At 35.7% G+C, this 19,779-nt stretch overlaps 1 protein-coding gene across 1 annotated transcript in view; it reads right to left on the reverse strand.

Moving 5' to 3' along the window:
* LOC112161618 (eyes shut homolog) overlaps positions 1 to 19,779 on the reverse strand; it is a 97,288-nt gene that overhangs the window by 73,104 nt on the left and 4,405 nt on the right. Inside the window, exons 2-7 of the mRNA XM_024296895.2 lie at positions 14,263 to 14,799; positions 13,656 to 13,772; positions 7,472 to 7,557; positions 5,720 to 5,847; positions 3,055 to 3,169; positions 699 to 858 (exon numbers count right to left, since the gene is read on the reverse strand). Of these exons, the coding sequence (XP_024152663.2) occupies positions 699 to 858; positions 3,055 to 3,169; positions 5,720 to 5,847; positions 7,472 to 7,557; positions 13,656 to 13,772; positions 14,263 to 14,710 (1,054 nt within the window). The 5' untranslated portion in view covers positions 14,711 to 14,799. The remainder of the gene's footprint in view (positions 1 to 698; positions 859 to 3,054; positions 3,170 to 5,719; positions 5,848 to 7,471; positions 7,558 to 13,655; positions 13,773 to 14,262; positions 14,800 to 19,779) is intronic.

The raw sequence follows: 19,779 nt of genomic DNA on the forward strand, positions 1-19,779 counted from the left end.
ATTCTTCAAAAAGCCACACTGATTTGCAGCACAGATTCTGAAGACAAAACCCCAGCACTGGCTCCTGCAGCACTCACTTCTCTGGGTGCACTCCTCCTCTCTGCAGTTCGAGAGAAGCCAGCAGCTGCACCTGTCAGAGAGCTGTCTGCATCAGCCCGCTGGTATTCTTATAGTGCACTGTTACCCCAGAAACTGCACGAGAGAGAAAACAACTTTTCCACAAACATGTTTTAAGGTTCTTAACTTAATCTAAAAAAAAAAGGAAATTAAATTTTCTGCTGATCAAACTAAACTTAATTTCATTAAAAAATTCAACTGATGCAGGAGGCACCAAAGTCATATCAGACACAACTACTTATTTTTGTTTAAATTAATCTCCTTTTCTGGTTTGGGCATTTGATTTAATTCCTACACATTAAAATACAAAAAATACTATTTGATGGATTGCTTTGGTGCACCTTAGTTAAGGTTTAGAACAGGTGAATAGTTTTTGGACAAAATATTGTGCTCATCCACTATGTGCCTCTTTCTTAACCTTGCTTTACCTGTACATTGCACATGCACAGATACACATTAGCAGGATTTAATACTCACACTCTTCAAATCTCATACAAGCTTTAGCATACAATGAACCACAATACAGCAAAACAGGGATAAAGAGTGACTGGTAAGCTAATACTGAAGGGAAACCTTCTCACCTTTGAAACCAGGTAGACATTTACAGGTGTACTGTGGTGGAGATGCTGGTTGACTCGTTGTGATGCATGTGGCTCCATTCAAACAGTTGTTTGTTTGCATTGCACAGGCATCACCAACATATTGACAAAACTCTCCAATCCATCCTGAACCACAAACGCACTGCAGGCATACAGCATATTATCACATGATCCGGTAATGCATTATGCATAACAATGTATACTGGAATGGCAGTGCAGGAAAACAAAACCTTGTGCCTTTTGTTTATTTGCTATTGGTTCCAACTTTTTCTCTGCAGCAGCTGAACACTGCATAACAGATTCACATTAAACTCTGACTTTGAACGTTTCTGACTTTCTTTTTTTACGTGATCTGGCAGCTTTCTACTGTAGGCACAAGTGAATAAATACTGGTGCTGCCCTCAAATAAAAAAGGTTGTTTCTCAGTAATGACAGAATGCCCTTAGAAATAACACATGCATTTACTTTGACACCTAAATGTTAAATCTACTTGTCTCCACATGATTTATACCCCTTCCTTGCAATAAAACGGCATGGGAAAATGTTTTGTGAAGTCAAAAGGAAAGAACAAATCATTTTCTGTCTTCAAAGACAGAGTTTCTACTTATGAGGATTTGGTGGACAAATTAAACACAAATGAAGACATGAACTGTCGACTGATAGATTAGAGAAAATCCGAAATTACTTAACAAGAAAAAAAAAATATATTTTCTTACCTAAAAAGTGATAACTGTATAAGTTTCGATTAAAATTTAAAGTGATCTAGCATTTGAAAATGCATGCATGGTAAAAGCACAAACTAGCAGCAAATCTTTATTTCCTATTTTGTAAGATATAAAAAAGACAAAAGAGAAGAAAGTATAAAACAGAAAGCAAAAAGAAGTAACAGCTTTTAATCATGCCTAACCCATTCTGAGCACTTAAGACAAAGTATATAAAAGCAGGTATTAGATGAGAACCATCCTTGAAGATTTAATGGAAAAGACTGAAATTATCAGGAGCATTATAGGTTTAGATCCTAAAAAAAAGGGAAACATTTATGAAAATGGAGAAATGCAAAAAGACATTTTGTCAGAGTGACAGAGTATAGAATGATTAATGGGATAGATTTGAATTACTGCTCTCAGAAAATGTTCTAAGCACTAATCTCTAATGTTTATTTTATTCAAAGATTTATTTTTCTTTTTTTTAAGGATAATTATTAAACAAGGATAAAACATCTTCTTAACCAAATCAAAAAGCTCATCACATATGTGTGCAACAGATGCTTCTGTTTGCTTTGGATCTTACAGAATCCTTTACAAAGCAAAAAGTAATTAGATCTTAAAATATTAACTGATTTTCTAATAAAAACAAATTCAATTAGTTCACTGATGCACATAAAACAAACAATTACACAGCTTTAGAGTTTAGATTTTTCACTTTATTCATGTTTTAGTAACTAATAAAATACAGTAACACAGTAAATACAGTCAAATCTATCTGCTACAAAACTGTTTTTTTGTGTACAGCTTTTTTCATGTGTAAAATAATTTCTGTTATCCACATGAATAGCTCATATTTTTTCCTGCATAAAATATCCTACTATCCCTCAAAACGTCATGAGGTTTAATAAAGTTCTCAGTTATTTACAATCTAGAAATATACACAATTAAAGCTTTGTCATAGAAACCTAAAACTAACTTAAAAGTGTATGTTTAACTAATTGGTCTTCATGCATGTTTGTTTAAGTAGGCTCTTTTTAGTCTCTTTTTGGTTTCGTTTAATGTTATTCTCCTTCATTTTTACTGCAGTTTCTTCTGAGCTGTTATTTTATTATTCTGGATTTTATTTCAACGCTTTGCCTCTGGTCAGTAAAGCCCTTTAAATTGCAATTCTGCTTAAGAAAAAGTACAAGAAATAATTTCAGATATGAAAGAAAAAGAGGAAAATGCATTTTTTATATCCAAAAAGACACGTAAAAAAAAAAATGTTATTTTTCTTACAGATTTATGGGAAAGAGGAGAGAAAAGCATAGTCAAACATTTTATGAAACCTTTTTTTGTTTTGGTTCTGTGCAGTGAACCAGTACAGTTGCTGCACTTTGTGCTAAATTAGATTGTAATTCAATAAAAAAGAAAGTGGCTATCAACTTGCCTTCATGATATAAGTCAATAAATAAATAGATGAATTCTCTATTTTACTTTTACTGAAACAAAGTATTTACTGTAAGCAGTGCTGTTCTTGTAAGTGAACCAACATTGGGTTTTATTGTTCACATCTGAAGCCCTCATTCAAAAATGCGGCATGTCATTTTTGTCGAGTGTTTCCTCGCACCTAAAAAGACTGAATTACCCACCTGATGTCCGCCAATTACACTCAAGCACAATCCCTCATTTAGGCAGATGATATTGAGCAGCCTGCAGTAGTCAATTATTTCTTCACAGTTTCTTCCAGAAAAGCCACTCAGACATCTGTTGAGAGGAGGTCAGTGTCATCAAAATCAATTCATCCTGAACCATAAGCACCAGGGCCACACGCCATTGTTTCCCTAATAAGACAAACGGGACTGTAATTTAGTTTACCACCTGAACTTATTGTGACACAGAACTGATTAAAAGAGGTTTTCACACTCTCCCTTGACCTGGATTGTTAAGTGGGTGAACTAAGCACATCAGGAAAGATGAGATTCCATCAGAAAATACTAGCTACATTAGATTTTATCAAAGGTCTGACATAATAAATGCAAGTTGTTAAAGGTTTTTCTTTTCTTTTTTCTTTTTTATTTAAAAGTGTAGTTTTCATACTGCAAAATTTCAAAAAAATATTTTAGCATTTATAATAAAATACAATTTAAATGAATACATACAGGATACGATGGTACAAATAATAAGAAAAAACTATAAACACATAATTTAAAGTGAAGAAAAGGCATGTTCATAAAGCTCAAACCACAGTACTGAGTCACGACCATTTCAATTTTGTGTTTTACAAAATATAGCAAAAATGTTTTAAAAAAACACAGCTGCTTTTAGCAATAAGCATGGAAAGAAAAAATACACATTTTCAAGAGGGCATCAAAACCATCAAAACTATACTCTCAAAGCTGAAACCACTCCTTCAAGATGACAATGTCCCATCTGCTTTTGAAGCTTTGAGCACAGTCATCCTTTTAAAGAAGGTAAATTCTTGCAAATTGGCTAAAACGATCCGGCCTTCACTCTGATTGTCTGCTGTTAACCCTCACCAAAAATAAAAAGTGCATGTTTTTATGCACTTTCCTATAGCTCAATTTTAAAAACAGAAATAGTAAAATCAAATACTGCTCTTCCTCTAAAATTATTATTATCATTATTATTATTATTATGGGTTTTGATCAGTCAATTTTAAAAACTTCACTTTATTAAAATACTCAACAAATGGGTACAAATGACTTCAAAGCAATGCTTTTGTCCATATTGGATAAACAAGAAAAAGAAAAGAAGAAAACAGCCATACTGACTGGTTAAATTTCATTCTCTATTTTTTATTCAGTGCATTCGTATATGTGTGTGCAATAAAATCGAAATAAATTGGAAAGGGTTTATTTTTGTAAAAATAAAACACAGATAAACTTAAAAACCCACTCTAATATCATCTTTTGATGTGTTAACAGTGGTCTTAAAATTTTTATTATACTGTTTTTTTTTCTTGTTTTTTTTTTTTTTTTTCAAAATAAGAAAAAACAAAACAACAAAAAATTATAGGCCATATTTTCTGCAGAACGGCAGTAGTTCATTAGATATCACCTAACACGTGAGTTTGTGGGTCACCCAGTGTGTTTTTTTTTAAGTCACAAATAATTTTTTTTGTCTGCTCCTGATTTACAATTTGAATAGAAAAATGCAATTTTGAGCTTAATTCTCTCAATTTATGTCTTCCATCATAAAAAATATCACAAGAACAAGTTAAAAGCACAATTTTCCATTGGAGTGTTCATGAAAAGAAATGTAACAAAAAAAAATTCTAAGTGAAAAATAAGTGTTCAGCCCTTGATAACTTAATTGACAGGAGGTATGTAGAGCAGATTTTTATAAATGTCCCGTTTTAAAGAATTTAGACGTGTGAACACAAGTCTAATAAAGCAGAGTTCATTTACAGTCACAGTAAAACTGCAGTTTCAAATGGAATCAAACTGGAAAATTAAAGTAATAGTAATAATTCCAAAGCTAGACATAACGATAACTCACAACATCCATAGAGGCCACAGAAAATTATCCGAAGGTCAGGAATGATAGTACAGAAAAATTAATGAACTTGAAAAAATCTACATCCCAAACCGTGCCGACCTCACTAAGCATGTAAAAGGTAGAGTCCATGACAGCACAATTAAACCAAATGAAACCCCTACAGTTTATGAGAGCAGCCAGAAGAATCCCTCCTCCATTCTAAAAGACAATGGAAGCATGAGTGACGTTTTACAAGTCTGTGTCTGAGTACAACACAAAACTTGAAATAATGTTCTCAAAAACTACACTGAAACTGTTGAATGTTCCAACTGTTGGAGAATAAATACTTTTTTTTTTTTTTAAATAGACTTTTGAGACGCAATATATCACTGGGCAACAATAAAGGTGTGTGTTACAGAAAACCGACAAACTAAATTATGTAAGAAACTATTTTTAAATATAACTGATAAATCATTTGATGACGTATTGCTTATAATGCTATAGCTGCAAGACGGGAAAGTCTTTAGGCTATCCACAGACACGTAAAAACTAAAATAGATGCAGGGGAGAAAGGCATGTTGTTTGTGCAGTTCTGCCTCTAATGTGACCAAGCATATGAGAACATGCAGTCTGCTAATCAGCCTGAATATAGTCTGAGCTATTGAATCTCAATGCATAAGTCATGCGTGTTAGGTGCATGGCTGCTTAGGCGCAGCTAAATGTCCACTAGTGTTCAAGTCACTGCAAATGCATGTTAATGCCAGATGTGAGCAGGGCCTTTCAGACTGACCCCATTAGATTAGTGTCCTGTTTCACCTGCAGACGTAATCCGTTCCCTTGGACACACAGGTGCCGTTGTTCAAGCATGGCGATGGGGTGCACGCGTCCTGCTGCCTCCTGCATTCAGGGACCACGGTACCATCTGCACAAACGCACTCAGAGGCCTGCACAGAAAGGCAAATTAGGTCAGCTGAATCAAGGGTAGATCATACAGAAGGTCTATCAAATCTCCTATGTCAAAAGTATTATCAAGAAAAGTTCAGCACAAAGAAATTGTGCTTCAAATTCTACAAGCAAATTCTTTTCTAGAAATAAGAAAAGACAGCTGAAAACACCAGACATATACAATGATCTGAAATGGGTTTAAACTTATGTTTAATCAAGAACATTTCATCTTAGCTTTAAGTAAAAATAATAATAATAATCAAAAAACATTAGTCTGTAATATAACAAAATCTATTAATGATACTACAACAAAATTTAAATTAAAATAATTATAGAAGGGTCTTTAGTTTTACAATACTGCTGCTAGTCTACTATGTAGCTGTTATATCATAGTGCAATCACTGAAAGAGTTACTAAAAGCAAAAAAAAGAAAAAAGCAATTAAAGCAAAAATGCAGAGATGCATCACTTTGACTGTTAAAAAAGCAGCTTCCACATAGGTTCAATGTCTGCCATAAAACCAGAGTCCCTTGTCTTTAACTTAACATATTACACACCTTTTTGTATGTGTATGGAGATAAAAGTTATTATTTTGCAACCATACATATATATTTTAAAATCACTTTCTATAATTTTTAAATTTTCTTATAATTAATCCTTAATTTTTTGTTGTTCAATGTGCTTTTCTAATTATATGTGTTTACTTTAATAGAAAAATGCAGTTGCAAGAATTTAGCAAAACTGCCATGAAATTGATATTAAAAAAGCGTTTAACCCCTTCCAAAGAGGTTAGAACAACTGTTAGATGACTAAGGTTTTCTATTAACTTTTAGAAGTACATATCTGTGAACTAACCAGGGATTTTTTTATTATTATTTTTAGAATATTAATCCATGTAAGATTAGTTTAAGAAGGAGAATATATATATATATATATATATATATAGACAATTGACAATTTGTTTTTATTCCAACTTGGAGTAAAAATATTCGTATTCAGCATCAGCTATAAACTTGATCATTTTAGGGAAAGTCTTTTTTTTAATCCACTTTGCTCTAGTGATATAAGATCTGTTGTGGAAGCCAACAATGTATTGCACATGTAATGAACAAAGCAAAGGTTATATAGAAAAGCAATTAGGGGTACTACTGTATTGCTCCAATCGTATCCTCTGGAGTATTAAAAAAAAAAAAAGAAAGAAAACTACTGCCCCTGCAAATTGCAACATTGCAAGTTAAAGGTGAAAATTGCGCCAGGCATCTAGGAAAAAAAAGATGTTTTGATGAGAACTATTTCAGGCTGGCACTTAAATATGTACAGGGTCATTCAATCAAAAAGCTAAAAGAAGTAGGCTCTCGATTCCTCAGCTCATCTTCTGCAGCAAATAATAATTGCAGTCTGAACCTTCAGAATGAAGCTGTTTGATCTGGTTTCAAGACTATTAATTTTCAAGATGCCATTTTGTGTTTATATCCCACTGCGATAAAACAAATGAGAAGAATGAAGTCCTCACATGCACCCCTGCAGAGCAAATTTGTTTGCCCTAACATGAATATGACAAGCACTCAAAGTCAACCCTTGTGCTGCAGTGCAGGCCCCCAGATTTTTCACAGCAATGACATACAAATCCTTTGGGGCTCTCTGCGCATGCACCACCCTCTCTGCATGGATTTGGGTCACAGGGGGCTTTCGTCTTCTCACAGGGAGGGCCTGCAAAACCGACAACAAAAGATTACTGCATTTCATTCGGGCTGCAATGTGCTGAAGCCATAATGTACAACTGTCAACTGATGTGTTTTCTACAGTACTTGATATTTGTCAACTTTTATTCTAGAAAAAAAGAAAAACTTCAAAACAAACAAATTATGCAGTAAATGACACGACTGATGCCACAAATAAGCAAACAAAAAAGCATGGAGAACAGAGGGACTGGTGTGGCTCATTGATTATCTTGGAGACACACTTGTGGGGAATATAATAAAATGCATTATACATATACACATATTCATACAGTTTTAAACCCCTTCACGTTGTATATTGCAAATTCACAACGTACTAGGACTCCACTTATCTTAGCATCATTTTGAAAATTAAAACTACACTATGAAGGGGATATGAATCAATATTTACCTGAATATAACATAAAATGATGGTTTTATTTCTTGTCACAATTCTGTAAATCCTAAGATGATGCTTAATGTTGTTTTTTTAACAGCATATTTTTTTTAACCATTTCAACCACACAATACAGGGGTGTGTGTTAACATTCTAAACACAGATTTTTCTCAGTTAAAACTGTTAAAGTTTCATACTTGTGTTGTATATTAACCCCTTTAACACTGGTGAGGTTGCCAGCAATGCCTAAATAACACATTCTTTGACATACCGTAACTCCTCAAATGTAAACGTAATCAACATGAATCAGCTAATTTTGATCCAGAAAAAATTTTCCAACACATCACTAACGTAAAAGTGTTGCAAAACGGTGTAAAGGCGCTTTTCTCCACGGTAGAATCAGCAGATTTACATCCAAGGCTTACGCTGGACGCGGAAGCGGAGTGTGCGCAGTGTCCGCTTTCTCCTGCAATTCACACCAGAGGCGCAATTTTTCGACAGTCGCTTCTACTAGAGCTTCTTTTTTTGTTTGTTTGTTTTTGCCATCATGGGTAAAATAATAACCTAAAAATATTACCTCATGTTTCTGCTAAGAAGAACTGCTCTCTGCCTCTATCTTGTTGTGCTTTTACACTCAAAACCCAGCCCCACGCCCCGCTCCGGAGTCGGCCACTACATTGATCTGTTTGTGTATGTGTGTGTATGTGGTTGTATGTCTATTTTCATCTCTACAGTCTGTTTAGATACAAAAAACATGATCGCATTTGTCAATTGCAGTGTTTAATTGGGAAAAGTTGCTTATATTTTAAAAATAAACCAGATTTTCTCATGAATCTTTGATGTAACTTCCTGCCAAAATTGACGCAGATCGCTCTCGGCTCACACATAAAATAGACCAGACGCTGAAACAATCCGCTGCACAGCGTGAGCCTTCCGTGGAGGACCGCAGCGATCCGCGCCTGGTGTGAACCACACTATAGGTTAACAAGAGCACAGAATGGAAGTAATCTCCGTTCCACGCCGCTTCGCGGCTCTTCCGCATCCAGTGTGAACCAGGCGTTAAACACTTCACTGCCATAAAGGGTTGTATTTCACCTTAACGCTGATTTTCTCTGCTTTATTTTCTACTGGAATTACATTAATTATGAATACGTTGAAGAGTTACGGTAGTCCAAAGAATGTAAACGCTAAAGATAAAGCTAGTGTAAAAGGGTTCATTTGTTCTTGTATTGGTACAACACAACTTTTACAAGTTGAATGTTGCAGGTTGCTTTTTTATTATTGGCCATTATGTTTAAGGTTTTGTTTTTTTCTCCACAAAACTATCTCTGAGTTATTTTTGATCTAAATATGAATGTTGGTTTTGTTGCTCTTGCTCCATGATGTGTTATGTTTACTATGGATTTTATACCTTTGACATATTTGCAAAAAAGATACTTGCAAACTTAAAGAACCAACGTATGTACTGTTTTGTTTCATTTTACAATCCTATCTAAGTACCCTAACATTTATTTTAGTGTTCAGTACCACTGTGTTTTTTTTTTTTTGTTTTTTTTTGTTTTTTTTTAAACTGCTGTTGTGTTTGCAGTCATGTGTTAAAATGACTCCAGGCTGAAAACGCTTAGACTGGATTGAAAGACCAGATTACCATTTGATTGTGTATGCACACCAAATGAAAAATAAATCAATACGCCTGTACTGAACACAGTAATAAAATAAAAGTCATCACAAAGGTATACAAATGATTTTCACAGAGGATTCTCACTGAACTGTTAAGTAAGTAGTCAGTGCTGCAGATCTTTTCATACTGTAAGCATTTTCAGATAAAGTAATTTTCAACTAAGCTGCAGCCAGTAGCTTCTTTTTTTTTTTTTTTTAATAAATGTTGTGAGACCACAACACTTAAACCTGCCGCAGCTTAACCACAGGCAGGGTAATGCTGCAGCGACATTGTGTGCAAAGGATAAAATTAGACTGAATTCACTGCAAGTTCAAGGTGAATAAAATTTGATGTTAGTCCCCAGTGAGGGTTTTCATTTTTTGTGTTCTTCACATGGTGCCTACACATTTATCTTTCCAGTGACTGTCTTTGCATATTTCCTTTAATCCCCCTGCTGATACAAGTGCTCATGTCCCAGAGGCTCATCGCTGCTTCCTCTGTGGGCATCAATCTTTGAGCAGGCAACTTCAGGTTTCACGTTTGCCTCAGCTCATTTCAGAACTGGTTCACAAAAAGCTGGACCAATTTAAAAATCTCAATTTGTCATACTCATTAAGTATAAAATATATCATTTTAGCAGTATAAAAGTATTTTACAATATGGCTAAACAGCATCTACACAATGATTTCTTTTTAATCTGTATGTCTCCATCACAATTTATGAAGATTTATAAAACACATCCCAGTAAAATACATTCAAAAAGATCAAATATGTGTCTATAACTAAAGAACTACATGTCCTGTAAACATTAAACTTTCTAAATCTGCCATTACTCCAGACAAATGCAAAAGAATTAGTGCCTTTTACTAACTGAAAATTGCCCTTTGACAATGGTATTACCTTAGAACAAATACTCCAGAAGTAGTGCAGAGGAAAATCTATTCAAAAGAAAATCTCATTTGAAGCATCCCATGAGTTCCACTCATTATTCTGTGCACATAGGCTTTGGCCTATGAGGGCAGCCAGCACTGAGGCAGCCACTAACTTCCACTTGATTAATGAGCCAACTGCAGCAAGGAGGTGGAAGAAGCACAAGCTCCAAAGAACTCCCAAGAAGCTGATAGGACAACAGGACACCATGACTATGCAAACACATCCAAATAAGTCTATTCACTCAACAATGCATTTGGAATCAGTTAATTAAATGTTACACAGCGAAACAAACAAACAAAAAAAAGGTATACATTTGCTACTTATGAGTTTAGTTATAATAACTTTTTTTTCTTTTAATAACTTAAAACTGCCGGCTTTAAGACTGTATTGCATGGACACAGACATGATTGCAAAAAGCCTTATTTTTCAATTAAAAAAAATAGTTTTAGAGACTTAGCCTCCAGTCAGACACATTAAAGTACTCTATACTAAATTTAAGATACAAGGCTCTGAGACAGATCTTTGGCCCAATAGTAGCTAGGATAGGCTCTAGTAACCCTGAGGCTCCGGAGGGGATTCAGCAAATTTGGAAAATAGATGAATGGATTAAAAAACAAGGTCTTTTTTATTAAGTTTATTTTTCCAAACATGTAAGAAAAGCTTTACAGATTGTATTAACCTTATTTGCAGTAACACAAGTAAACTGAGTTATCATCTACAACACTGTTTTTCAATCAATGTGCTGCGAGCTAGGGTCAGCTGTATTTTGTGGGAAGTTATTCATTTCCATGGATCTAAACACATTCAACATCATCAGATTATCAGCTTTGTGTTCATCAAAAAAGATTCTGGTTTCACACTGAGTAGTTTGCCAACGCATTTATGGAGTATTTCAAAATAAATGCACCAACATCTTCCGTGTCTTTAATAAGAAGAAAAACATTTGAAGGTAGCTCCTCCCACACGCAGCGGGACCTTTAGCTTTCTAAATACACTTTTGGACAAGTGTTAAGCAGCAACTTTGACGCATGTTTAAACAAAGGTTGAGGACACAAATTTGATGCGCAAATCACAATCAATGTGAACGCACGAATGACGGCTCAATCGAGACACACATCTGTACAGAACCAAGACTAGTGATCTATATGGATCATGGATCATCCGTGCACCACTAGTAGCCTCCTGTGAAATCCGGTGTCAGACCATGTAAAAAGCTAATAAAATAATGAAGCACAGAGTCAGTCTGACATCAGCACCACTGCTTTCACTACATCTCCCATAATGCATTGGCATGATGTGAAAGCGTCTCTCACTGTGCTACTGTTAACTGTGATGAAGCACAACAAAGGTAAACATCCATTCTAGCAGTTTGCAAAGCTTCTTGATGAAAGCAGGAAACAGTTTAGTTCTCCTTTAAGGTTTGTGTTGGAGAACAAAGGAATTACAGTCAGAGATTCCAGTGTTTGGTCAAGTCATCTTTGTAAAAGAAACAGCTGGTTTCTAACAATATCTGCATTGAAGGACAAATTCAGTTTCAGACTTCATTCACTTTTGAAAAACTGGAAGTTAAGCTTAAATATAAGTAAAAATATAGGATCAAAGAAACAGCATTAAAGTGAAGTGGCCAACAGACACATTTAAACTAAACTGAGACTATTTTTTGCTCATTCACAAACATAAAAAAAATCTTAAAAAAAAAAAAAAAAGTATAGAAAGAATTCCATCTTATTTATTTTGAGTGAGGTTACCTGAAATTGCATTTTAATAAATTGGAGTGGAAAAACTACTTTGGCAAATTGTCACCAACTTTAGTTAAAAACGTCAAACTTTTTGTCCCTCAAGTATTACAAAAAATATATGTGAAAATTACTTTCTACATTTTTTTTTTGTTGTTGTTGTTGCTGGTATGCCATGTTATTTTTGTCAAGGAGATAGTGTACCTTGGTTCCAAAGAAGTTGAAAAACACCACTTTACAAGATCCTTCTCCACCAAAAATCACACTTTTCCCCTTTAACTATGCTGCAATTTGTGATTCAAACACACCTAATTATACGACTTTTTCTTTCACCCGTACTTTACCACCTCTCCAAGTCAATTCAACAGACAGACAAACAAATGGCATCTATCACATTCTATCCGTTGGGTCTTGGTTTAGTACAAGAAAAAAACATCATTTCTTCACTGCACTGCCCTAATCTGGTCTTGAATAAAAGGATGCCAAAGAATGGTGCAAGCAACCTTGAAACCATATCTCCAAAAATAATAAGCTGAAAGCATGAGTTGGACTGAAAAGAAAAGAAAAGAAAAGAAAAAACACTACAATGCTTCAAAAATGCTGCCAAGACAAAGTGTGCTGCAGACAAAACAATGAATCAATGTAAAGAACCACCTGGAGGGCTTATTCCAGAAAGTTCATTGCAGGCTTGCTGTTCCTGCAGATAGTGGTATCCAGGGCAGCTTGAAGAGTATCCAGGTCCTAGAAACCATGTGTGTGATTATGTTGAGTTGCCGTAATGAAGTGAATGAGGATTAATCATGATTGATGCAGCGATGCTCCAGTATTATCCTGTTTTCGCTCATAAGCATCAGCCTATCCAGTCTATGCAGGCCATAACGAATGGTTTGTTCAGAGGTGCATGTGCATGATAACGCCAAGGAACAATACATTGCAAATTATATTTGAACAGACTGTTGTAATCCTTTGTTTATTAACGCCGACACGCTCAGTTAGGAAGCACTTTACCTGAGGTGTTTTACAGTGGCACATCAGTAGTTGTGATTTAAAGTGTTTGACTTACTGTGGATGCTCTGTATATTACAATGAAGTTTATGACTCGTGGGATGTGGATCTTTATAAGATTTATTACTTTTGTGGTATTGATAGTTTCCAAAGATGGTTTCTCCTTTGAGGTAGATGAAATAGAAACTCAGAGGAAACTGATTTTTTTTTTTTGTCCCTCTTTGATGTGCAAGGTATTTCTAAGAATTTTTGGGACTTTCAAATGTTCAGAGGGAAGGGTTACACTGTGGTCTCTGTGACTCATAATCCATTTATGGCCTATTTCACTTAAAACAAGTTGAAAAAAATACACTGCTTACCAGAGACTCCACCACCACAGATGCATTTAAAGGAAGTGGGCGACATCTGAACGCATGTCCCATTCTCACATACTCTGACACAATTCGTCTTCCCGACTATTTCTGAGCAGTTTGGTCCTAAAACACACAACAGAGATGAATACTCAGATACACAAGCAAGTTAAGTTCATGCACAAACATTTACAACTAATTTACAGCTGTCAATTGTGCCTTAATATTGTAAAAATCATATACTGTCAACATCTAAACTCTACTATTTTAATAAAAAAATAACATATTTTATCAAAACTTTTAAAATTGTACCAGCTATTCTTACCTGTAAAATAAGGAGGGCAAAGACATTTATACGTCCTTTTATTTGGGTCTGTAGACCCATTACTTAAGCAGATTCCTTTGTTTTCACAAGGATTGTCCAAACAAGCATCAAACTTCTCACAAAATCTCCCAGAGTAATGGTGGTGGCACTGACAGTGGTATGCCTCTTCCAAAAAACTTGTCTGGCAAACACCATTACCCGAGCAAAGGCGGAGTAGTGGAGAAGCCTGGCATAGATGTGTTTTAACAGACACACTGAGCCTCAAACCAAGCTGGCACAGCTGTGCATCACCTTCATGAACAGCAATGAAGTAATGACGACCTGGTGTGATCCACTTAGCCTCAACTTGCTCGCTTTCCTTTAAACTGTGGGGGAACAAGAGATCTCCATTTGTGGAACAACTTTCAAAACTGTCTTTTGACACGTTGAGAAGTTTGATGCCGTATGACTTGAATGTTTCATCAGCAGACATCAGCAGCTTGTCTCCGTATTGCAGTTGAAGCGGGCATATCTGTGGGAAGTTGGAGGACTGGTTACTCAGTTCGTCTCCCCCATGAGAACTCCAACATTCCGATGCACTCCTACAAATATTTACGATCAGAGTCCAGTTAACTTGGATTGTGTGTTTTTGAGGGTGCCATTCCAGTGACGCCTGCCTCTCACAAAGGGTTTGGCATTTTATGAGACGGACAGCCATAAACATGACAATCAAATTAAATAATGACTCCCCCATCTTCATTTTTCTGAAACTAACAACAGAAACTTAATCAAGTTGATAAATTAGTTGTCATGTGTTCCTTTGCTCCCGATCCTCCACGAAGTCCATCCCTAAGAAAGAAAAAATAAGAAGTAGTTTGATTTAAACATGCAAAATGTATCAAAAGTGCTTTAAAACATCACCCCACATTTTTAGATTAAATCTTTATTCAAAACATTATAAATACTTGCAGCTACAAAACATGGTATAATCTCACGCAGCGTTGCTGACCACCAAGTGTGTCACAGAAGCCTCAGTCTTCCAAAGTTTCTACAGGGAACGACAATGTCGGGAAAAATATCCACTCTCCCCCGCTGGTGCCTGATACCTCAGTGACAGGCGGGAAGATGAGTTAAAGCAGAAAGCATTGTCTTTCTCCCCCAGGCCCTTTTTATATGTGCACACCAGATAAAACAACAAAGTAGCAGAGGCTCAATGGAAGAAAAACTCTGCCCAATGATCAACTCGCATGGGCTGATCCAAACATCTGGATAGTGATAACTAACAAAGCTCTGAAAATAGAATGTTAATATCAACAGAATTGTAAGAGGGACTTTATCTGCAATTACAGTTATTAAAGACCTAATCCAAAACACGGCTAGTCGGCTACAATAGTAGTTTTCTGAGTGCAAGCAGTGACAAACGTCACCAAGAATGCTATGACATCAAACAGGTGACATATATGTATAATGTATAACCGTAAAAAAGAAAGTTAAAACTTCCAAGACTATGGATCATAAACATATAGTTGCTTTTTGATGAGGAATACAAGTCATGACATGAAATAAAAACACACATTACTGCTGTGATGGATAAAACATGCAATGAGTTAAAAATCTGTATAATATTGTTTCATTCAGGTACCAAAGAACCATATTTATAATTTTTGCATTGAAACTTTGTTAAATCAATATGTTTATACTATCAAAGACTTGAATTCTAAAAGCTGCTATATGTGCTGCAGCTGTCTCCCTCCAGGTCTGCAACGCATTTTAACATTTCCTGCTTTTACAACCTGTAACTTTACTGTTTTGGTTCACTGTCGGCTCACTTATCACTGTCACTATCAGCAGGCAGCGCTTTCAGTAAAAAAGCTCCAGAAATCCTCTGTGCGCAACTGCCAAGCCCCAAAGGGACAAACTGAAAACTCTTGACAGACCACAACCACCTGCGAGGAAAGACATATGTTGGAGATGAAGGCCAGTGACAACAGCAGAATGCAAGAATTTTCTTAGCATCAAATGTACCTGCCTGTATAAGTTATAATGTGATGTATGCCAAATAGGACCTTGTAAAAAGACAAAACATCCTTGTTGCCTTAAAGTGGGTAAGGAATGACAAACAACTTCTAAAGTTTTTAAAAACAGCTGAAAATGAGTTCAGTCTTTGTAAAAGATTATAGAACTACAGATTTATGTTTTCTAGCACCTAAAAAGTGGATCTAGAAGACTTTTCATAGAGTTCAGTTCTAGCTGCAAATTCAGGTTATTTATGAGCTGATTACCTCAAAGGCGTGGCAAAAAAAAAAAAGATAAATAAATGAAAAGCACTATCCAACCGTTGGATTATATCACGCTTAATGTATTAGAGAGTTGTATTGGGAGACTGCACTGATGTGTACAATTTATGGTACATATCAAGGAGGGCATATACCTGAATATTGAGGTGTGGAGCAAACTCACTCACGCTGACCAACATTTCATGTTTGACTTTCACCTTCAACTGAGTCACAAAACACTGACCTCAGAAACTGCAGTTATTCCAGCAGGACATTGGTGAAAACCAAGACAAGGAGAAAGAAGTTGAAGGATTGAGACCAAGGAGAAAGGGAAAAAAACTGAGAAACTACAATGTCCTTTCCACTCCAATCATTTGAGCTATTTTAAAAGCATTCCCAGTGGTCTTTTAACCATGTTTATTCTGATTTTGCCAAAGTAAATTTAAAATGAATTGCTTTCTAGAACGTAGTTTTTGGCCCCCTGCAGTTCTCCTCCCAGTTGTTCAAAACTCTCTGTTCGGTCTTCTAAAAGCTTACAGCCTCTCACACCCCCAATATAGCATTACTGGTGCAAAAAAAAAATAAATAACGAACAATATTGGAACTATCCAGCCGTACAGTTTTAAGTCAGAATATTCAACACACATCTATGTGAAATTGAGAAACATCAACAAAAGTGTTGGTTTAAGACATTTCCAGTGTCCCATATACCATCCTGTTTTGAAAACTTTGATCAAGAAACTGGAGTCCCATTCGCATCTACCACACACAACAATGAACTGCTAATAAGTATAGGGTTGGGCACCAATTGGGTTTTATTCGGTTCCAGTGCCAAAGAGTTTTTGTATTGGTTTCAGTTCCTATTCAGTGCCAATTTCGGTTCTTCAGTAAGAAAAAATAATGCCTACATCTTCCCAAAACAACACATTCTTATTCCCAAGTTGTCACATATTGACGCATGGTTAAGACAAAGTATTGTCTCAACAAAAATAAGAAAAACACTACGGTTCAGGAGACCCAAGCAGGCTGCCCCTGCTCCCCTCAGCGGCTCTTGCTACGGCAGACAGACAGCTGTCTGCCGTAGCAAGCTCTGTTGAACTCCGGGAGGCTGGCTGGCTGCAGGCAGAGAACCGCAGCGGTGTGACAGACTGCCGATCTTTCCAGAGTGGATCCTGCCTTCGCCCAACAGTTGCCAGGGTGAGCTCTGGTAACCCCACGGCTCCAGAGGGTTGAAATTAAAATGGATGGAAGTTCTGGACAAAATACTCGTATTGGATGAGTATTTTACCCACTGATCGTGCTTGCCCCGTCAGCAGTCTTATGTGAGCCTGCCCACTGTTGCAGAAAGGGCAGAAGATTGGCTAGAACTACAACATACTAAACAGAGTAGAAGTGATTGACATGTCCTAAGACAAATAGACCTTCACTGAAACTAAGCACCCAAATGAAGAACCAATAGCAGCAGCTTCTTTGGGTTTCGGTAGTACCGCACAAATCGTAATGGTTCCTACTGAATTTCCATGCCCAACCTTACTAATGAGAGCCACCACTTCTGAGTCAAATCATTACCCTAAAAATGTAAAGGGACCTCAGTTAAACATTCAGATATGCATTGGATCATTGGAAATATTGCACTGGATACACTGCTTCAGACAAGCAGTAGTTGCATGTGCTCATGTGACATTTAATCATTGTCATTATTTACATTAGTATCAAAACGTAGATTCATTTATAAAAGACTATCTGACATTGAAGGTTGCTTTGTGGGTTTTGCATTAAAATGACAAACAAATAGAATAAAAGGGTCAGCGGTTCAGAATCATGTTAAGTCATTATCATCACACACAAACTAGCTCTATAAATAGACTTCAGCAGAATCCATAATTAAAGCATGCAATCGCAAAGGTGTGCAGAGGGCATTGGATCAATGGAAGACTGAAAATCCTCACACGGCTGATCCGTCGGAGAAGCAGCAGCAGGTCACTACACATTATCACATCAAACTGTTGGGTTGCATGGAAATTACTGTTTATGACACCAGATAAAACATGTTGCAGCGACTGGAACATTGATTCAAAACAAGGAATTAGAATAATATGCAAACTGGTAAAAATTCACAGGTCTTTCATTTAATAAAACAGCCCGTTAAGTTAAGCTTGATCAAAAGTAGGTCACTTGTAAAATTGTCTGCAAGAAATATACCATCTAATGAGAAAGGCTGAATTATTTGATTTCTTCAGAGAAGTCAAGTTTGGCTTATTAAGCTGACACTGCAATACACACAGACATTGATGGAGATGAGGCCTCCTGAGTGAGATGTTGTTACCAGTTACAGTACAATGGCACTCATGCAAGAATGAGGATACACAGTTGTAAATTCAAGCAAACATTGTTGGGATAATTCATCCCATCTTTCCTTTCATATGCTAATTTCTCATCATCTTCTTGGTTCTGAAGTTCTCCGACCCTGACAGCTACTGACTTGTCTGGATTCTGCTGCTGCTGTTTGCTATTGTGCTGTATTGAGTGCATTGTACTTTTTTGCCTGCTCAGGGAATACAGATGACTTCTCAGAAGTTTATATTTGGACTGCATGCTAAATGAAGTGGAATAAATTTAGAAACTACACTAAAGACTTTTTCTTCCTCAAACCAAACTTGTTATAAATCAACAATCCCTATATCTTTATATGTTTTAAAAGTACAGCTGTACAAACACACAAACAAAACATTTTAAAATATATTTACCAACAGATGTAAGGGATATGTCAGTGAAGAGTTTTAGTAATTTAAAATAGTAATTTCCTGTTTAGATTAACACTTTGTTTTTTATTTATGTATTGTACAAGGTGGCATATCTGCCTAATATTTTCTAAGAATTGAATCAAATACTCTAAAGACACCAGATGATATCCAAGTATAGTCACATAAAAGGGAACACAAACACACCTGCACAAATTTCAACATCCTTCCATTCACTGTTAAAGTCATTTCTGATATCATCAAATTATGAATTTGGAAAATCTATTACGACAGAATCGGGTCAACTGACATCATCTGTAAATTACGATGGCTCTGAAGTGCAAACATATCAACAAATCACTGGACGCAAAAAAAGTTTAAAGATCACAACGGCTATTAAAAAGGAAAACAAATAAGCAAAAACAAAATAATTTTACATTTAAAAAATTAGAACAGTATTCCTGAGACCAAAACACAACTCCAAACAAAAAAAGAAAAAATGAAATACAAATAAAATGCTTCTAGAAATCAAAAGGAGATCTTAAAAAAAGTGAAACAAAAGAAGAAACTGGAAAAGATAGGTACTCTGGGACATTGCTTTGCTTCATACTAATCATTAAACTTTTGTAAGTGAGTAAACACTGAAGAAGCAAAAAGGTCAAGCATCAAATGTCATCATCCAATCAGCAATGTCCAATAGTAGCTATCTTTTTTTTTTTAATTTCCTATTGTTTTTTTTATTTTTCAACATTTCATTTTGATTTCTGGAAATTAAATGTTTCACTTTTATTTCATTTTATTTTTATTTTTAT

The sequence above is a fragment of the Oryzias melastigma genome, linkage group LG15 (genome assembly GCF_002922805.2).
Source record: "Oryzias melastigma strain HK-1 linkage group LG15, ASM292280v2, whole genome shotgun sequence".
Classification (NCBI taxonomy): domain Eukaryota; kingdom Metazoa; phylum Chordata; class Actinopteri; order Beloniformes; family Adrianichthyidae; genus Oryzias; species Oryzias melastigma.